Genomic DNA, 18,025 nt, shown 5'->3' on the forward strand with positions numbered 1-18,025 from the left:
TGTACATAGGCCTAATCCAAAGTTGTGTAGACTAAGCTGCTAGAAGTGGCTTGCATCCAGCGGGTACAATTAATCTTACAATTTACACTGTTTAACTGTCATATAGAATTATGCTCAGGTCGTTATTTGATACTAGTAGTTAGTATGAGATAGCTCGCCCTTTATCATATTGAAAGAGGGATATAAATTCGGTGTGATATGCATTGACTAGTTGCGCTTCCGTATAACTCTTTGGGAATAAATGCCCGATCATAGACATAGACGTCTTCTGTTTTACCTTCCTTGAACACAGAAATAATCTTTGGGTTTAAATTAAAATAAAACAAGCAAATCGATTATATAAACATTCTCAAATATTTATTAACCAATTTACATAAAATCATTATAATTGTTATGTACATCTCTCACACAGCTTTAGTTATACACAAAATCATAACATCTCACAACGTGGAGGGCCTTCTATTAATCAGATATAGTAAAACGAAGCACCAAATCACGATATATAATATATTCTGCCAAGCTCTTTACATAATGTAAAATAATATACTCCCGGTACGGAGCAATGCGTCTCCTTTACGCGGATCATTTAAATTCAATTACAACTACATTTAAATACCTACGTTACCATTAGAACGTGCAGTATAAACCAACATAAATAGGATAAAAATAAAATACATAAAACTAATTACTAACTGTTAAAAATTATCGAAAATATCGTAGAATAAACATTGTATACCTACTGCATCAAGACGAGAATATTTACATGGTCGTCAAGTATAAAACCGCGAACCTGCTCCGAACGGCGCTCGCATTCGTATCAACTAGTGTAAAGCAACAAATCTCATACGCAAATAACTACTAACGAAATGCATAGGGAATAAACTACGGACAAACTAGATTCACATCAAACATTCGCTATCCGAAAATAAAATGACGCGTCGACGGGACGCTCTCGAGCGAATGTGCTGATATTTCGTTTTATATTTACCACAACCATCGAGCTGTGATATGTGAATGTATTGAAACTATTTAGTATCCAATAAAAATATGATATTTTTGCAATGATTTTACACTATTCACAATTTCGGACAATAATTTTAGTATTTACAATACATATTCTTCAGTAATAACTCCAATTTATAAGTTCAATACAACTGCCATACAGGCCAATTGTCAGTAAATTCAATTGATTATTATGCGTATATTAGCTGCCGACAAAATCCTATATATTTGACATTTCAAATAATTATATGACTCGATTTACCAATAAACGAGACAAACTTAAATAGGAAGGCTTTAGATTCATAGATGAATAATCGAGCTAGAACTCCGGATTTTCTCATCTCGTGGTTTTGCATGTCCTGTGACGTCACTGTATCGCTCGAGCGCGTGCCGTCTCAGGCCGTTCGTACACCGGCCCGCACTATGTGCTTATCACAAAGATTATCGTAATAGTGATTTCATATATTAATTAAGTACATCCCGTACAGCCCTCCTTCACAATAACTTACAATATACCCTATGTTAGTTTCACAATCTCATTTTTTATGTACAATGCGAACGGCGTAAACTTATATTTTTATATCTAGCTACTTTATGACGTCATTTATGTCGCCGACCCATAACTTCATGCATACTGCTTTCTTGACCGAATGTCAGTGGTGTATTTGTTGTTTATAAATTGAGAAGGATTGGCGGCTAAATTGCGTCGCAATGCAGCGATAATTGAATTGCCTATGCTTCGGTAGTAGCTAGGGAATGTTAGGGACAATGCTGTTGTGCTGAGCTGATTGCATCGTCATTTTATAGATGGCATAATTTTCAACACAAAATTTCCAAGATTTTTGTAGATACTATTAAATAAATAAAAAATTGACTTACAACTTTCAAAGCAAATATGTTTACAGATAAAACCAATTTTATTATATTATAATATATTTCACTAAATTTACGTTCATAGTATTTGTGTACAAATGAGCAAAAATAATTATTTGTAATTCAAAACAACAGTTATTTCTAGTCGCAGAGTTGATTTATAACTAGATAAATTCACACTGGTATAATGGTGATCTTCGAGGTTGTAATAATACTGACACTATAGCCAGAGAGATAAAAATACAATATAAAATGAAATGTGCAAATTTAAAAATTATTACAAGCTGTACAGATTACTATAAATTTCTATGGATAGCGGGTAGTCAGTTTTTATAACTCGCAAATATATTTTAGCGCCATCTATCGGTACATAATAATAATTTACTCCTTTTGGTCACACAAACGTTGACCTTACGCGCGTATTTGGGCCCTATCAGACTGAACGAGCAATTAATATCTAAACAACGTGGAATGTTTCAAATCTCTATAAAAACGAATCTACAAGCTTGAATCATCTCTACAGTGACGGCTACGGAGGATTTTAGTATTCAGGTCGAAATATATATCCTGTGGTCAGTCTTCAATGAGAAAGAAATAAAGAAAATGCCATCATTGCTCTAGAGATGTGTCAATTTTGATCGATCATCGATTACTCAATTTGCGGGCAGTGGACATTTTTTTATCAGTGTGGTAACTTCAAAATCGGAACCGAGGGCAATCGATGATCGATTAAGAATTCGATTGCGTGCGCACTTGTCACATGTAGAAAATATTTAGAACGAGTGATATTCGACCGGTCGATCGGTGTCGACCAAGTGATTTACGACCGGTCGGTCGATTCGACCGTAGTGTAGTGGCTATAGACAGTAGCCGGGCGGGTTGGCCACTCGTCAGTTGAACAGGTCGGGCGGGAAGTTGTTCACTTCTGTCTGTTCCAAGACCGGGGTTCCGTCTATGTTGTACGACACTCGTATCCGTAATCTCAGCGGGGTCTGGGGAATTATAATTATATTATTGATTTAAATAAATAATATATGCACGCTTTTTGGGGATCTTTCAAACTTTTCATTTAGCTTGGATCGAATTCGTTCTTGGAACAAGGACTACAAACATAAAATTTATAATAGGTTTATTGTGGCGATAGTCATACCCTGGATGGATTGGTGATTTTCAAAACTTGCGTGATCTCTCCCTGGGGGGACAATACCGTGCCCGACGGCGACATCATGTCCAGCTGGAACGTCTGGAACGGAGAAGTATTATTCAAATATATTAGGATGATAACATTTATTATACATATTGATTTACAATAACTTGCTTACTTTGGCATAAATAAATGATAAAACTCAAATGATACAATAATAAGAAGTATACGTAAGTATCGGTATTTAGTGTGTTGAAATAGCACCGCACATTTAACTATAGCCGTTTGAAAAGTACGCAGTCTTTCTTATATATTTGCGCAAATTTCACACGTTTGATTCGTGTAAAGAGACACAAACTGTATATTTATTGGATATTTACCCTGGGCACGGCGGCCTGGAAGAGGAACTCGGTGAGGTGTTCGCTGGAGGTGGCGCGCATGGTGAGCGTGACGGTGTCTCCTCCGCGCGATATGCCGAATACTATGCGCACGCCGTTCTTGTCCAGCGCTGTCACCGTCGGCAGGTCTGTGATTGAAGTTATCAAATTGAGGTAAATGTTTTTTTATTCGCTAATTGAGGAGGAAGCGATGTGGGAAGTAAATATTTAGATTGAATATTCTGAATAGTTGATAACACGGGCCATAGCCAATATGCCTTTCTACAACCGTTATCTCTAACGTTATTTATGGGAATGAAATCAGTGAACGGAATTTGAATGAAATAATTTCTTTTCGGAGAGGTACAGTGATTTACCTTGCGTGATAGCGGGTGCCTGTGGTGTTGGTGCTGAGCCAAATAATCCGTCGAGTAACAGCGCAGGCGCAGCGGAGACGACCGGCGCGGGGGCAGGCGCGTCCGACACCGCGTTGAGCAGGCTCGGCGCCCCGCCGCCACCAGATAGCTCCAGGCCGCTTAGCAAGTCCAAGATATCCTGTAATATGCAGTCATTAAAAATATTGTTTGATGAAGGTACGAATCGTGAGCACACGTGACTGGCCGGTGTGGCGTCCAACGCGCCTTTCGAGCGATTGGTTCCTCAGTGGATGTTCGTTGTCTATTGGCTTACATGTCCCATGCGGCTAATATGAGCCATGTTACTACTGTATACTTGGGTAAAAAATTTTTGTACACGAGCTTGTCCCCGCCACTGTTTATCTGTATTCATGACTTGTTACTATACTCTACCCCACTGTATACAGGTGAACATAAATTAGCATACATGGAAACTAAATATGTAGAAATTAGTTCGTAAATTTAGTAAGGCTTTAGGTGCATCATATTTTTAAAGCCATAATCAAAATTTTCGACCCGGCTCAGATACATTTGAGTAGCACTAGTATTTAACTACTAGTTCAGGCACATAATATATTTTTATCTTCACTACTTAGAACCAATCTCATCATTAACAAAAACAAAAGAAAATGTAAATTGTAATCGACATTTACTCACATTGCTAGTGTTGTTGTTCGGCGCGGGTGCCGGTTTGTGCTCCACGTCGCCGTTCGTCAGAGGGTCCGACCCGATGATTAGGTCCAACAACGCATCCTGTACATATAAATGATGATTTTATAAATATATCTGTTCTACTCAGCGTTTCAAACTACCTCCATACTAAATTTCATCGAAATCTGTTGGGTAGTTTTTAAGTTTATCGAGTTCAAACAGGCCCACAGATGTGGTGAGTGAATTTGTTTTATAATATATTTTTTAGCACTTTTTAGGGAGACTTTTCCGTCATAAATATTTACTGCGTAACTTTAACCATTTATGCAGCGCACGCAACGGAATCTCATAAGATATAAATTTCTCCCGTTATTGCATTATTTTTCATTCAAGCTCCGCTTCTATTAGACATAGCGTGATGTTATATAGCCTATAGTGTTCCTTGATAAATGGGCTATTCAACACGTGATTAGCACGTTGAAACAAGCTCCGCAGTTTCATATGATAGTATAGATGTGCGTACTGCGTACCTGTTCCGGCTTGTGCACGGGGCTGGCGTCGGGCGCGCGGTCGGGCGCGTCGGCGGCGGGCTCCAGCGCCGGCATGCGCTCCAGCAGCGCGGGCCGCAGGTGCGCGTGTTGTCTGCAACACGATAAAAAAATATTATTTTACGGCTCTGAATATTAGGCCTATAAGTACGCACATAAATAAAAAAATCATTTTTGTTAGAACACTGCTTTGTAGTAGTCGAAGTTAAATGCCACATAATTATAGTAATATTATGGAATATTTTAAAGTATTATTTATATAAATTGATAATGTCAAAAATAATTTCAAAGAAAATTAATTAAACTGATTTAGTGACCGAGAGAGCACTTGCCTGTAGAGCTGAGATAACTCCACTCCTCGCTGTTGGAGCTCAATGTGAATGTGAGATCCAAACGTGTCTATGATTACTCGGATTTTGCTGTAAAATTAACACAGGTAATTATTACTTAACTATAAACTGTATAATTATATCCCATTTCGCGCCATCTACTATTACATAGTATTGACCACCATTGTGCAATGTAAGTCTTTAATTTCAATAAAAAAAATCTTTTGATTCCTATAGGACAGGGATGGCAAACCTTTAATGGTACGGTGCCATATTTATACTAAAAAAAAATGGCATTTGATGCATCCAAGACCAGTTTTTTGTATCCAAGTGCCCTTTTTAGCGACTTTTTTATGGTCCAAAAGTTTTAGTTTTTTACCGAGGCTCGGCATAGTGGCTTCACTACACCAGATATTTAGCAAAGTGAAGCCCAAAGAAGGACATATACCGCGTTTGGCATTTTACTCGCGTACCCGAATTATTTCGTCGCGTGCCACAGGGTTCCATTGGTTCGCCATCCCTTCTATAGGACTATTGTAAAAGTGTAGACCATCTTAAAGCATGGATACAATATTTCCCATAAATATACATACATCGTTTATTAGCAAGCTATGATGAAACTGCAAAGCTACTCACTCCTGACTCGGCTGCGTGGTGAACCTGGTGGAGAGCTTCGCGAGCGACAGCAGCAGGTACTCCTTGGTGGTGATGGACAGCTGCGTCGACCACAACAGCTTCTGGTATATGTCGATCACGTATTCCTCTGACGGGCGGACGAAGTCGTCTGGAATGTAAGTAGGGTGTAGAGATTTTAGTTTAGTGAGTTAGGCTAATTGTATCAACAACTTTTGTGGATTGTTTACGACAACTGGATTTTTGTATGTATTAAAAAAATGGGTGGGTTGGTTCACACATATTATGTGTGAACCACTGTAAAATATCACATTTGGATTAATGGCCTGTTAAATATTAATAAATAATTGTTGGGTAACTTGTGGGTTGGTACCTTTTGGCATAACTGTGTCCAATTTTATCTTAGTTAATTATATGTACCCTAAGCTAATTCACATAAGGCTGACAATACTCTAATTACGTCCCAAGTAATTTAAAAAGACCTCTATCACTCATATCTATACTACAAGCAAATCACACACGGGCAGACTCTGCTACTAATACATTGTTAAAATGTCGAATATCGACTACGAAATCGACTCACCCACTCCGTCTTCATCGACCATGGATATGGCGTTGCTGGCCTCCGACACCAGCAAGTCTCCGTATTCGCCAATAGTCCACGCAGCCACCTGTCACATAAATATTTTACCCTTATAGAAGCATAGTTGATATAGCTGCGTGATTTTTATGAATGCTATAATATAATTAAGGTCAGTAAGCCTTATTTCCTCTATAGGGACGAATCCGTCTTTTCAATTACGGGCGTTCTGTACAGGCAGCTTCTATAGCCGTATAGGTGAGAGTCAAAGAAATCCCCTAAAATAAACACAGCATTGTATGTTTCATAATTTTATTTTTAAAACAAGATTCAGTGTGTTCAAAGACATCAATGTCACTAACAGACTTAAGTGTTCAATAATGTCAATTGCGTCTTTTATATCCGTTTATTTATATTACATACTCTATATTGCATCTATAGATATTATAAAACAAAGTCCCCAAAAGTTATCTGTATGTGATCGATTTTCTCAAAATCTACTAAACGGATTTTTGTACGTTTGTTACTAAAATATAGTGCAATTCCTGAGGAAGGTTTACGTTAATAGTACATTACGGTTTTATGTAAAGTGACTGAAATATAACGATTACTATTGAAGAGGTCGCGTGGTTGTAAAAAATCTCGGCTCGGATTTACGCGGGGAAATCTTTGAGACACACTGAGTTCTACGCGGGCGAAATCGCGGGCACAGCTAGTAATGAATCAATATGACTAGTTCAGTAACCTGTATGAGCGGCTGTTTCTCGGTGGCGTCCCCGGACACGGCGGAACGCTCGAGCGAGCTCCACAGCCTCATGGCGGCGTACGCCTGCCGCTCCGCCGGCGCAGACGACACGATCTGGATCGTGTTGGACACCGTGTCGTCGCGCAGGTAGTTACCCGCCTGCAATTAAAAACACATGAAATTCTCGCTTATGATACAGTTGTATGATGTCGAAGTTTTAAAGTTTGTTGCAACGAAACCTGAGTTAATGTTAGGTCTTCTGCCTTAATTACTATGATAATGCCGACCGGCATTTTCACTGTTTTTTACCAATAAAATATTATTACAAATCCATTATTGAATGGTTTTTAAGTAATGGATTTTAGTAACATTTTATTTCACTTATAAAGACAATCCTCAGCCGACTTATACATTTCTTGCATCTAACATTTCACAAGAACAAGTCTCCAATTCCAGTCAAGCACATTCTAGAGGGTCACCTTGAGCAGTACTCTGAAGAGCGTGTCGAGATGCCACTTGTTGGAGGGCGCGTGCCTCTCGGCGGCGAGCACCATGGCGCTGGAGCAGTGCGCCTTGAACTCCGCGTCGGAGCGCTCCAGGAACGACAGCAGCTCCTTCATCATGCTGCGGATGTTCTGGCCGTTGATCAGCGCGAACGACAGCTCCATGGCGCGGCGGCGGATCGACACGTCAGGGTCCTGCGAGAAACAATATTGTCAGCTGGTTATAATGTGGGATAAAATAATAACAAATAATTGTCTAGCTGGTTTTATTCTGGAACTATAAAATACCATGCAGTTATGATTTTAAATCATTATTATCTTACTGGACTTATACATTGGTTGGTACTGGGTTGTGACTTGCCAAAATGGACTATGGTGATTGACAGTATTGCCAACCCCTTTGGGAACGATCATGTACTGTGTATGTGTTTACTGTTCAAAATATCTGTATATAATATTTAGCACCAAATGCTTTTTCGATAATAATAACAGATTAATTAATATACGCTGGATCATTATTGAAGTCATAAAAGTATGTTTCATTTTGTTCTTTATCTACCCACAATGACCATCACTACTTTGATCTGGGAATCACACCAATAACTTGACTGGCTTAACTAATATTACGTTCAGATAGATTCTTATTCGACAATACATAGCCACTAGACAATAAAGGCACCACAAGGATTTTTACAAAAATCTCACCTTCAAACACTCCAAAATAGTAGTCCGATGCCTTTGTACGGCCGAAGTGTCGACGTGCACGGTCCTCAACAACGTGTTCAACGCCACGTATCGTATGTTCTTGTCGTTGTTCAACAGAAACCTGCCCAGTATATTGACGGCGAGCACTCGCAGACTCGATTCGGACTTTATGTCCATGATGGAGAGTACAGTTTCGTACAGTATGGTGTTGCCGACGTTCTTGCTGGTTTCCGTGTTGGTGGCGACCTGCGCGAGGATGTCGTTCATCGCTTCGGACGCTTCGGCGTCGTTCTTGCCGAGTATCCTCAGGAGGCGGAGGATTTTCACCTGCAATTTTAATTATGTTTTAACAAATTTGTTTTTTTTTATATAGATATAAAAAAAAACATTACAAAAACATATATTCGAAAGGCAAAATGATATTCAAATGTAATCTCGGAGAATTTTGCCGGTCGTACAAATTATACCGGTTTATTTAATTGGGCAGGTAAAAAGATGATAAGTGCTTTGTTTGTAAGTTGTGATTTACTGCAAGTGTTAGAAACATTGTATAGTAAAAAATCCAGGTCACGTCACAAATATCCTCATCTTCTATTTAATTATATTAATATTTTAACTAGGTCTTTTTATATTTTCACAAACTTACCATTACGTCTAATATTTAATATATATTTTTTTTACTGTTTACGCGGGTTGCAGACCGAAAGCTAATTTAGCTCGCATAGCAGAGATTTTTATTTATACTTATGTCAAAATCATAAACCATTAATTTCGTTATGTATACGTAATTTTTTCAGTTATGCAACGTCAAAGTAAGCTGACATAGCTTAAATTTCGATTTGAAGCTGATATTTCTCTTACCTGGAGGAACGGATCCGACACGCCGCTGACGTCGTGTTCCGGCGAATATCCGGCCAGTATCAAGTTCTTCAATATCCTCACCAGATTCGGAACAATCTAGAAACAAATAACGCGCATCAGTCATGTAAAAACCATAGACAACACAACATATCGCCCAAATGCACAGAGACAATTTGCAAAAAGCGTATAAAAAAAAAAAACAATTTACAACCAGTACCAGGCAATCGGCAATACTATATACTTCACGATTGGATTCTGATAGTTTTACATGTTACAAGGCAAGTACATAGAAACAACAGCAAATACATGGGACGGGGCGACATATTACTTATCAAATACCTTAATCCGCGCGCAAATGCTAGTCTATGGTATGTGAATAGGGGAGGGGCTTAAGGGGGAATAGACGGCGTTATTGCCATCGTAGATGCCAGGGTCCTTCATTGTGGTCCCTCATTCTTATGATGTTATTAAGGTTCGGTTGCAATAAGAGGTATTGTCTCAGGTACTCCGGAGTTGAGGACCTGAAGATAAAGCCGGTATGGCGTAGTCGACAAAACCGCCTCTACAAGAGGAGTTTATACCTAACTTTCCGCAAAAAAGGAGGGAGATCAATGACGCGCCTCCTTTGAATCACTTCGCGCACTGACTGTACTACTGACATACCATAGACTAGCAATAGCGCGCGACTGTACTAACACCGTCAAATTAGTAAAATCACTGTGCTGTCCAATCTAATGGTTTGCTCGTGTTAGTAACTGTATGGACGTTGGACGTATGAACCCGAAGTAGAGTATTTTTTATACTTTTTGCAATGAAAGTTGACTACCGTCTATTCGTAGAAGAGAAACTATTCTACCTATTTCATACGTGTACTATTTTCGAAGGTAATAAATTAAAATTAAACACAAATATAATTTTTCTACATTTTACACAATTATTATTTTCAATAGTTTTTACAACATTGAAGCAATTAGGAAAACTCAAATATCAAAAACACGACAGTACCTTGCAATGGATAAGGTTTAAAAATTTTTTGTAACAAAGTTAATTGCACTTTACATAGTTTTTATGGCGTAAAAAATAAAGTCTAAGTAATTTTAAATCACTACCTTCACACAGCTCACATTTACCAAGTGCTACCCCGACATGAGTTATTCTAACTACAGAAAGTCCTATCATAGAAAAGTCTGAAGAAGCCCTCAAAAATCTCAAAGCCTCGAGTTGTCAAAGCGGTACCAGCTTTGCAATACCTAATCTACGTAAGGCTGACGGTAAATGTACCCATGTATACGTATATAATCAACACAACATTGCATTCATGCTTATTATGTACTCTATTGACATTGAACATTATACTTATGTTACAAACAGACAACATTGTAGGCACAAAATCAATATTTATGTACGTAATTACAAATATGTAATTAAAATCAGTTGTAGACTGGATATATGATTTTTTAAATACTTTCCCGCAACGTTCTTGATTACGGACGCGTGCGTAATCTGAACGTACGCGTACGTTAATTGAACAAGTCATTATATTATGTCATTGTCATTAGAATACATAATGGTATATGTCAAAGTGCATGGAGCGTTTGTGTGTTACCTCGCGCTGTCCGCTCTCCTACGAGACAACACAAACATAATATCATTAATGATTTTGTTTTACAATATTTACACTTTACAAACTATCGAAATTATATGCAAGAAGGTTCAATATTCTCTAGCACAACTGATAAATTATTACCAGATTTTTGCATTATCAAACATAATACACTCTTTATAAATATTAAAATTGATTTAGGGGTTTAAATGGTTTAAAATATATCTTTACAAGCATAAATCATAAACTAAAATAAATTAGCAGAATACATTCATAATAAATATATCCATCGATACAGCCTTTGCTAATAAAGTAATACTGAACATCTTAATCTATAAAACATGGATAACATAAAATACAAAAGTAGGCATTATTTAAACACATTATTGGCAACTATACCCACATTACTCAGTATTTGCATTTGATAAGGCAGGTGTTCCATTCGATTCCAAACACTTAAGGCATGATAAGGGATAACGCTTGGATATTTACATTATATGTTTTGAAATAAAATAATTATTTGGATTTTATCGAGATTTTTTATATTATAATTTTCTACCAACGTTTCGAAGACTGCAACCTTCATGGTCCGGCGGTGGACTTTCGTATTTTGATACTTCACACATAATAATTTTGTACATGATCGTGAACATCATTTTTCTTAGTTAAAGAGTTCAATAGAATACTTAAAGCTATATTGTAGAATTCAATACCGTTTGCTAATACGAAAGTTTTTTTTTATGGATTACTTCGAACTACATTCTCGTATACAGCGTGTTCCTATTTTCCAGCCCTCGTTTTATTTACTTTTACTTCGTACAGAGTTGCGAGATATCATTGGTTTATCAGACCGCGATTTGATTAAAATTTGTATAAATGTAATCGAATTTTACTGTATTCTTATCACCATTAATGGCCAATACGCAGATTGGCTATGAACGGCATGATGATAATATCTTAGATAATTTTGAAAAATTAAATACTTCATTTTGCATTATAAAAACAACAATACCGAGGAATAATGTCTATATAAATAAACAATTTTATCGCTCGGTTTGTCCATTTCAATGGTTGTTTATCGATAAAGTTAAAATTAGCAGCAAATCATTGCATATACCTGTCCTTTTCTGTTATCGACGTGTGCAGAGATCTTATTATAGACCACTTAATAGAAAGTAATTCATATAGTAGCATTTACTATTTTATGAGGATTTTTTTAAAACTTCATTTTGTAGAGTTGATTTAGTATTTATTATTGTTAAGAATAATATAATTATCAAGCATTTACAGCTTAAATATTTGGTTGAAGGTCACTGCCCTCAACTCTAAGCGATATTTGATGGTCTTAATTTTGTTTTCCTAAACACTCTGTCTCCTTTTTCTTTATGCCACTTCAGATCAAGAAGAGGGAATTAAGTAGATTGTTCAGGGTTATTTTGACATTGCGTTAATAAATGAAGCAGCATAGTTTTCTTTACCTTTGCTAATAATTGGCCAAAAATCATCAATTAATAAATTGAATATTTTCACCAAAAATCTTACTACTTTTCTGATTTGTAAATAATCATAATGCTATTGGAGTTTTGCCATTTAGAAATATGAATTGCAAAAAATTTTACATATGTAAGTATTTCCTACTATAAATTATAGTTTAATTACCTAAAAATAGACTTGCAACAATAATTTAATTCTGATAAGTTAATTTTAATTACTGAATATTTAGAAAACTGCTATGCAAATAAGGTGTATGCAATTTAATTTTCCTTATTATTAAGGATGTTTTAAGACACATAAAACAAGTATGAATCAAGGTAATGGACAGTTTATTTGTGTGGTGTGTGTTAACAATATGCAATAAATAATTATATTTATTATTTATATATGTACTATGTATTGATGCCGACTGTATACGATTTATACGATTACTGATTTATACGGACTGCCGAGACGAATGTCTGCAGGTTCAAATCCCAAGGGCACACACCTCTGACTTTTCTAAAATCATGTGCGTATTATTTGTGAATTATCGTTCGCTTTAACGGTGAAGGAAAACATCGTGAGGAAACCTGCACATCTGAGAAGTTCTCTATGGGAATTTCGAAGGTGTGTGAAGTCTACCAACCCGCACTAGGCCAGCGTGGTGGACTAAGGCCTAATCCCTCTCAGTAGTAGAGGAGGCCCGTGCTCAGCAGTGGGCAAGTATATAATACAGGGCTGATGTTATTATATTATTATTATTGATGTATGCATTGTATTTAGTTTATCACCTGCTATTTTATGTAGTCATTGTTTCATAGCCATATAACACGTGTAATAGAGTTTCGTAAAATAAGTATTTCCAGTCACGATATTTCAAACGGAATTAATTATATAGTAATAATATATATTTTAGTACCTATTTAATTAAAACTGAATATAGTTTACGTATATGGTCCAAAAGGTTAGTAAAAAATAAAGTTAAGTAATTTCGTCCCATAATACGATGAAGATTATATGAAAAGAATTTAAAATTTAAATGCTAATTCTGCGCCACTCACGTGTGTTTTTAAATTGGAGGAACTTGCACTGGTTTTGAGAATTTTAAGTTTAACGTCTAGGACTATCTGATTGCTTTGCAATAAATAAAATTAAGATTTTCAAATTAAAAAAAAATCGTATTTTAGATTATAATTTACTTTTTCATTTTAATAATATTCAGATATTGTGGACTCTTAAACGAGATGCGTGGACGTCAACTAAGAAAGTTTAGTTCGTAGTTAAAATGTCAATTAGTTTGAGAGCATTATAGAGCGTAGCTAATTTCACTTGAATTTAAAACGGAATTCTATATTATAACATCAACTGTAAATTAGGAAAACCATTCCTAAAGTTTGATTTTTATATAAAAAAAAAATCACTTTCCCAGAAATCATCATTTTCATAAATATGTTTTTATTATTAAGTACGTATAGTTCTATGTTTTTTATGTCTCGGATATCACTTATATCCTTCATTAGCTCCTTATATCCTTCAGTACATATTGTCGAAAAATATTTAATCAAAAGCTTTAATTATAAACTAAATACGAGAATCAAAGCTGCGCTACTAAAACCAAATATACACAACCAGAGAGTCCAAAAAGGCCCCTTCAGAATCATAACTGACTCGTTTTTATAAAAAAAAAAATGCCACCAATGCAAGCTTTACCTTCAGCATATTTTTTTTTGTTTCACAAAAAAATGTTAAACGATTCAACTAAAGCATTTTTAGCTCTCTGATCGATATCGAACATTTTTTTTTACAAAATACAAAAATATATGCAAAAAAAAACTAAAAAAACTGAATAATTTAGTAAATATTTACCTTTTTAAAGTGGTTGAGAGTGTCCGGACTGTTCTCACACATCTCCGTGATCAGGGTCACCCCAGTGATGAGCACACCTGCGACATCATGCGTTATTCATTACGCTAAGGGAATATTTAATGCGGTTTGATGTATGAGCATTATTAATTAACGCGATAATGATTGTGTAATGAAAAAAATAAGTATTTTTAGTTTTTGAAACTTCTTTGTGAATTTCTTATTGTGTTTATGCATCGATATTTGTTTAATGATGATTATTTTTGACTGTAATATCTATGTAAATTTTAATAATACGGACTTTTTTTTAAATGTATTTCAGTGACATCTGTTGGCACTAATTTAACAATATTTTTTTGAAGTCGGTTAATAAAAATAATAAGACAAAAACAAGATGAATTGTCCACCTTTTAATGAAAGGAATGTCATGATACAGATAACACTACAGCAGTATCAATAAATTGCTGATTACAAAGAACTCACCATGATTCTTCTCAGTGAGCAGACTCCTGGTGGCCGGCAGGAACATCTCCATGAGATCGGGGACTCTCCTTATGATGCGGAAGGCGCACAGCGCCGCCTTCTTCTTGATGTACGCGTTGGGCGACTTGATGAGGCGCTCCACTTCGGAAGCGAGGTCGCGCGCCATCTCCGGCGACGCGATGGCCCCTAGCGTGCACAGCGCCAGGCCCACCACGAACTGCGTGTTGCTGTTCAGGTCACTGTGGACGGGAAAGTAATGTTGACACATTGCGGTCTTCAAACAATACATGTTATTGGTTTATTTATAGATAATATTAACACCTTTATTGGTGTACGTTTTTAGGATTTAAAATTATCTTATACATTAATCAAGAGTATGAAAATTATGATTGCCAAATACCATCCACGTCTATTCATAGGGTTATCAACTTCTAAAACATTAAAACATCGGCTATATTAATACCAGACGTCTAGTGTCCACAATTTCTTTCCAATCCGTTCAGCCGGTTTCTAAGTTTATTTCTTACAAACATCTTTACAAGCCTCCGTTTATATATGAATTAGAATTGCGCAATCTATTATGACATGTAACTAGATGTGATCCGAATAGCGATACGAAACTGCAAGGTCGGTATCAACTATATAAATATAGATACGTAGACTGCACAGCGCGTATTGATTCCTACTGCATCAGAATCGAAAGTGATGTAGGCTGTTAGCAGATTATACTCAAATATTTATAAGTATGTATAATTCTGGTACAATCCAAGAGCTACCGTTGTCCGTTAAGATATTTAGCTCATACTTTGCCGGTTTTTTTTTTTTATATGATTACACAAAGTTTTTTTATTTTTGAGTAAAGTTCTTGGTTTTGTCTAAAGTTGGTGGAGGACGAGATTCTGCTATATGATACGAAGCTCACCCCTTTAAGGGGGGCACTTGAACTGAGTTCTATGGATGGCTTAGACGGGTTAGAGTTCTTATAAGGACACTAATGCGTGCGAGGGCATGTGTACATAGAGCGATCTCTGTTATTGGTTGACTGTATAAAATGACTGGATGTTTTCCGTCCAAAAACGATTTTGGTAAGAATCGTATCCTAACTCAAAAAATACAAGTCAAGAACTTCATTAAACAAACAAGGCCACAAAATTTCCAATAAACTCCATTACTAATTATTAGCCGAAATTGTACCATTACCGGTGAGCTATGCCAAACGTGGCGTGTGGCGGCCCACAAACGCGTGGTGGTCGTTGACACCGCTTCTAATTACACGATAACCGTACAGGAGCCTTATTCTCTACGCCACACGTTATTTTGACAGTTCGTTACGATCTCATAACGCATCTCGTCGCGTTTAAGACAATAGAAATTGGCATACAGACATCGATAAACGTACTACGTTCTAGATCTGTCGTTATGAACAGTCTCTGTGTTCAACTGAAGTGTATCGCAATCCGGTTGTCATTTTACTTATACTCTATTTAAAGCGCTTTGGCACTGCATGTTTAAAAAGTTTGGTTAGACGATTGATGTTTTAGCGCTACAGCGAAATTTAATTACCTCCAGGTTTTGAACAACTAGTTTATATGGACGTTCGTATCTATAAAATATACGTCAAAACGGAATAATATTTCAAGCAAATTTCACCAAGATAACGAGCATGTTACGAATTCACACACATAGAGAATAAACCCCAAGCTTGACAGGTGACGCGTTATCAGTAGTAATGCGGACACAATGAGCTGATTATGTGCATTCATAATTTACAAAAAATGGAGCAAGACTTAACTTTTTAATTTGTTAGTGCAGGATGTGTATACAATCTCGTAATCTCATCAGATATGCTAGTGGTATAATGTAAAAAGAGACTAGCTTTTGCTATTTGCTCTGCCCGCGTGAAGTTTTTTCGATATAAAAACTAGTGAATAGCACTTTGAAGTAATGTAGCAATGTAATCAAAATCGGTTATGTACGTGCTGAGATTAGCTATATAATATTAGTATAGATACAATTTGTATTTACATCACAACTGTCACTGATAAGCGGCTGCAGGCACTTTGGGGAGCGACTTTAATGATCATGAAATAAGGTATTTGTTATTAATAAGTTTTTGCGACCAATAATTGAGATAGCTCTAACACTTTCATTATTATTTTATCTTCAGAAGTAAGTTTATCAAAAAAATTTACTCTTAAGACTTGAATTATGTAACTATTTGTACATAGGTCTAATAAACAATGCTTATACTGTTAAAATGCTAAAAGATTTTATTACGTTCCTATTCAGTTTAAAAGAATCAAACACCATTAAATTATAAATAATTATGTCAGCATTGATTTTTGCAATACGTTAACGTCAAAACAATATAATTATCTTTGCCTATTGTTTTATAAAAACCATTTTCAGGTTAAACAGTATTGTTTTATAAAAACAATTTTCAGAACAGCTTTAACACGGCATTAAATAAAATATCAAGAAACGCGAAAGTGAGCGCAGAATGCATCCGCTTGAATAATTACTGTATCCACGAAAATATTACACGCGATCTATAATTAATCCGTTTGGCATAGATACAAAAAAATAAGTAAAGTGACTGTAAGCGATACGACCGCTCATAAACAGTAGAAACATCATCCAACACCTTGAATTGTTTATAATATTAATAGTGGAATACCAAACATATAATTATAATATATAATTATATGTGCGCTCGCCATCATGAGACATGAGATGTTAGGTCTTGTTGTATCCTGTAGTTACACTGGCTTGTGTAAATTATAGATAATCATCAAACACGAGTGACGAATCGCAGTTTTGAATAACCTGATCTAGAAATTTTTATTTATTTAAGGTGAGGGGGTCCTATTCCGTCTGCGGGGGCATATCCGTCTTTTTTCAAATACGGGCGTTCTAATCAAGGACAGCTTTGATAACCGTATAGGTAAATAGAGGGTTTTTTTACTCTTCCCAATGCGACTATCGAAGCTGTCCTTAGAACAGGATGCCCGTATTTGCAAAAAGACGGATTAGCCCTATAGACGGAATAAGACCCCCTGACCTTACCTAAAATATAAAAAAAAAAACCTAGATCAATTTATTTTGAAGTACGCTTCTTGAAATAAATTTGGTCTAACTAATCTAGTCATATTTTAATACCGACGATTAATGATAGTAATAAAAATTATAAAAAGCTGTATTGTTCTCTGTAAACGAAACTACTATAAAATTTA

General features: G+C 36.1%; 1 protein-coding gene across 7 annotated transcripts in view; it reads right to left on the reverse strand.

Moving 5' to 3' along the window:
- Positions 1 to 331: 331 nt before the first annotated feature.
- The window catches only part of LOC115451085 (AP-1 complex subunit gamma-1), a 36,508-nt gene continuing 18,814 nt past the window's right edge, over positions 332 to 18,025 (reverse strand). For 3 of the 7 annotated variants that reach the window (XM_030179297.2, XM_030179329.2, XM_030179321.2), the window contains exons 5-20: positions 14,793 to 15,031; positions 14,313 to 14,389; positions 10,974 to 10,991; positions 9,368 to 9,463; positions 8,507 to 8,833; positions 7,778 to 7,996; positions 7,299 to 7,457; positions 6,557 to 6,644; positions 5,977 to 6,124; positions 5,344 to 5,430; positions 4,994 to 5,105; positions 4,470 to 4,565; positions 3,774 to 3,951; positions 3,400 to 3,545; positions 3,026 to 3,118; positions 2,628 to 2,867 (exon numbers count right to left, since the gene is read on the reverse strand). In XM_030179297.2, the coding sequence (XP_030035157.1) occupies positions 2,766 to 2,867; positions 3,026 to 3,118; positions 3,400 to 3,545; positions 3,774 to 3,951; positions 4,470 to 4,565; positions 4,994 to 5,105; positions 5,344 to 5,430; positions 5,977 to 6,124; positions 6,557 to 6,644; positions 7,299 to 7,457; positions 7,778 to 7,996; positions 8,507 to 8,833; positions 9,368 to 9,463; positions 10,974 to 10,991; positions 14,313 to 14,389; positions 14,793 to 15,031 (2,185 nt within the window). In that variant the 3' untranslated portion in view covers positions 2,628 to 2,765. Of the gene's footprint in view, positions 2,868 to 3,025; positions 3,119 to 3,399; positions 3,546 to 3,773; positions 3,952 to 4,469; positions 4,566 to 4,993; positions 5,106 to 5,343; positions 5,431 to 5,976; positions 6,125 to 6,556; positions 6,645 to 7,298; positions 7,458 to 7,777; positions 7,997 to 8,506; positions 8,834 to 9,367; positions 9,464 to 10,973; positions 10,992 to 14,312; positions 14,390 to 14,792; positions 15,032 to 18,025 lie in introns of all 7 variants that reach the window. The other 4 variants (XM_030179312.2, XM_030179304.2, XM_030179336.2 and 1 more) reach the window with 2 other exon arrangements.

Source organism: Manduca sexta, chromosome 17, assembly GCF_014839805.1.
Source record: "Manduca sexta isolate Smith_Timp_Sample1 chromosome 17, JHU_Msex_v1.0, whole genome shotgun sequence".
In the NCBI taxonomy this organism is placed as follows: Eukaryota; Metazoa; Arthropoda; class Insecta; order Lepidoptera; family Sphingidae; genus Manduca; species Manduca sexta.